Genomic DNA, 1,196 nt, shown 5'->3' with positions numbered 1-1,196 from the left:
TTAGATGCCTGGAGAGCGTTGGTTTATCTGGACGTACCAGCGGGGCTCGGCCTGGATCTTGGGCATGATGCCCCCCTGCGCTACGATGACATTTTTAAGCAGCTCGTCCAGCTCCACATCTTGATGCATTGCCAGCTGTAGGTGACGAGGTGTAATGCGGCAGCTATTACGACGTAGGGCTGCGATGCCGGCGCCAACCAGGATCTCTGCAGTCATATACTCCATCACAGCGGCCAGGAACACTGGAGCATCAGAACTGAAGCGTCTGCCATAATTCCGTTTCCTCAGAAAGCGGTGTATACGGCCAACTGGAAACTTCAGGCCAGCCCTGGATGTTCTGCTCCTGGCTGTGGCTCTTCTCTTTCCTCTCAGACTTTCTCTTTCTGACATGTTCACAAGAAACAAAAGGACTACTACATAAAACAATAATCCAGAATGAGCAGAGCAGGCGGCGGCTGCTATTTATACCCAGTGCTGCTCTCTGGTGCAATTCCAAGTCATTACCTCACAGTCAGCCTGACTATTACCTCAGGGGTGGTTCTAATTGGCTCTTCTGGGTTGTGCTGCTTTCTGATTGGTGGAATTCAAAGTCAGATTTATAATATTACAGTTAGAAAGAGATGTTTAATTTGCTTAATTTAAATGACCAGTAGTTCTGCCCTCTGATTGGTGGAAATTCAATTTAGCTTCTGGACATCACAAACAGCAGGAGATGTCCAGTTTTTTACCTCCTGACCCTTCAGTCTTGTATATTATCCACCTTCCTGCTCCTTAACTTTAACTTTTCTTAGTAAAACAAAAGCTATAACTGGACACCAGAATTCACTCAAATCCTATAAATCAAACTAGAGCCGCCACGTACAATCGGATATGGATCTCTATTCAAATCCAAACCAGTAAATACAAAGTGTTTTACCTCATGGGATTCAGACACATTCAGTATAAAGAACTCACAGACAGGAATGGGGATAAATAAGAAAATATACATCACATTGTCCTGCAGTCTTCTTGATTTCTATAAATCGGGACATTTATCTCTTTCCCTCCATGTCCCTCACTATCATGATTTCATGGGCGCGATGAGGCCTCAGCAGACTGACAGATTTACCATAATTTATGACTGAAATTCACGCAAATTATAGTGCAACGTAACACCTGCTATTACACCACTTATTGTGCAAAAGTATAAAAAAAAA

General features: G+C 43.6%; 1 protein-coding gene across 1 annotated transcript; it reads right to left on the bottom strand.

Annotated features, from left to right (window-relative positions):
• On the bottom strand, positions 1-390 carry LOC142750316 (histone H2A-like). The gene has a single exon (XM_075859313.1). It carries the CDS (start codon positions 388-390, stop codon positions 1-3), a length of 390 nt encoding a protein of 129 aa, XP_075715428.1.
• Positions 391-1,196: the final 806 nt, after the last annotated feature.

This window comes from Rhinoderma darwinii, chromosome 3 (genome assembly GCF_050947455.1).
Source record: "Rhinoderma darwinii isolate aRhiDar2 chromosome 3, aRhiDar2.hap1, whole genome shotgun sequence".
NCBI classification, from domain to species: domain Eukaryota; kingdom Metazoa; phylum Chordata; class Amphibia; order Anura; family Rhinodermatidae; genus Rhinoderma; species Rhinoderma darwinii.
This window is presented reverse-complemented; position numbering and strand designations above follow the sequence as displayed.

Excerpts from the sequence above, each read along its gene's own strand:
- LOC142750316 (XM_075859313.1), bottom strand. The coding sequence starts at position 390 with ATGTCAGAAAGAGAAAGTCTGAGAGGAAAGAGAAGAGCCACAGCCAGG.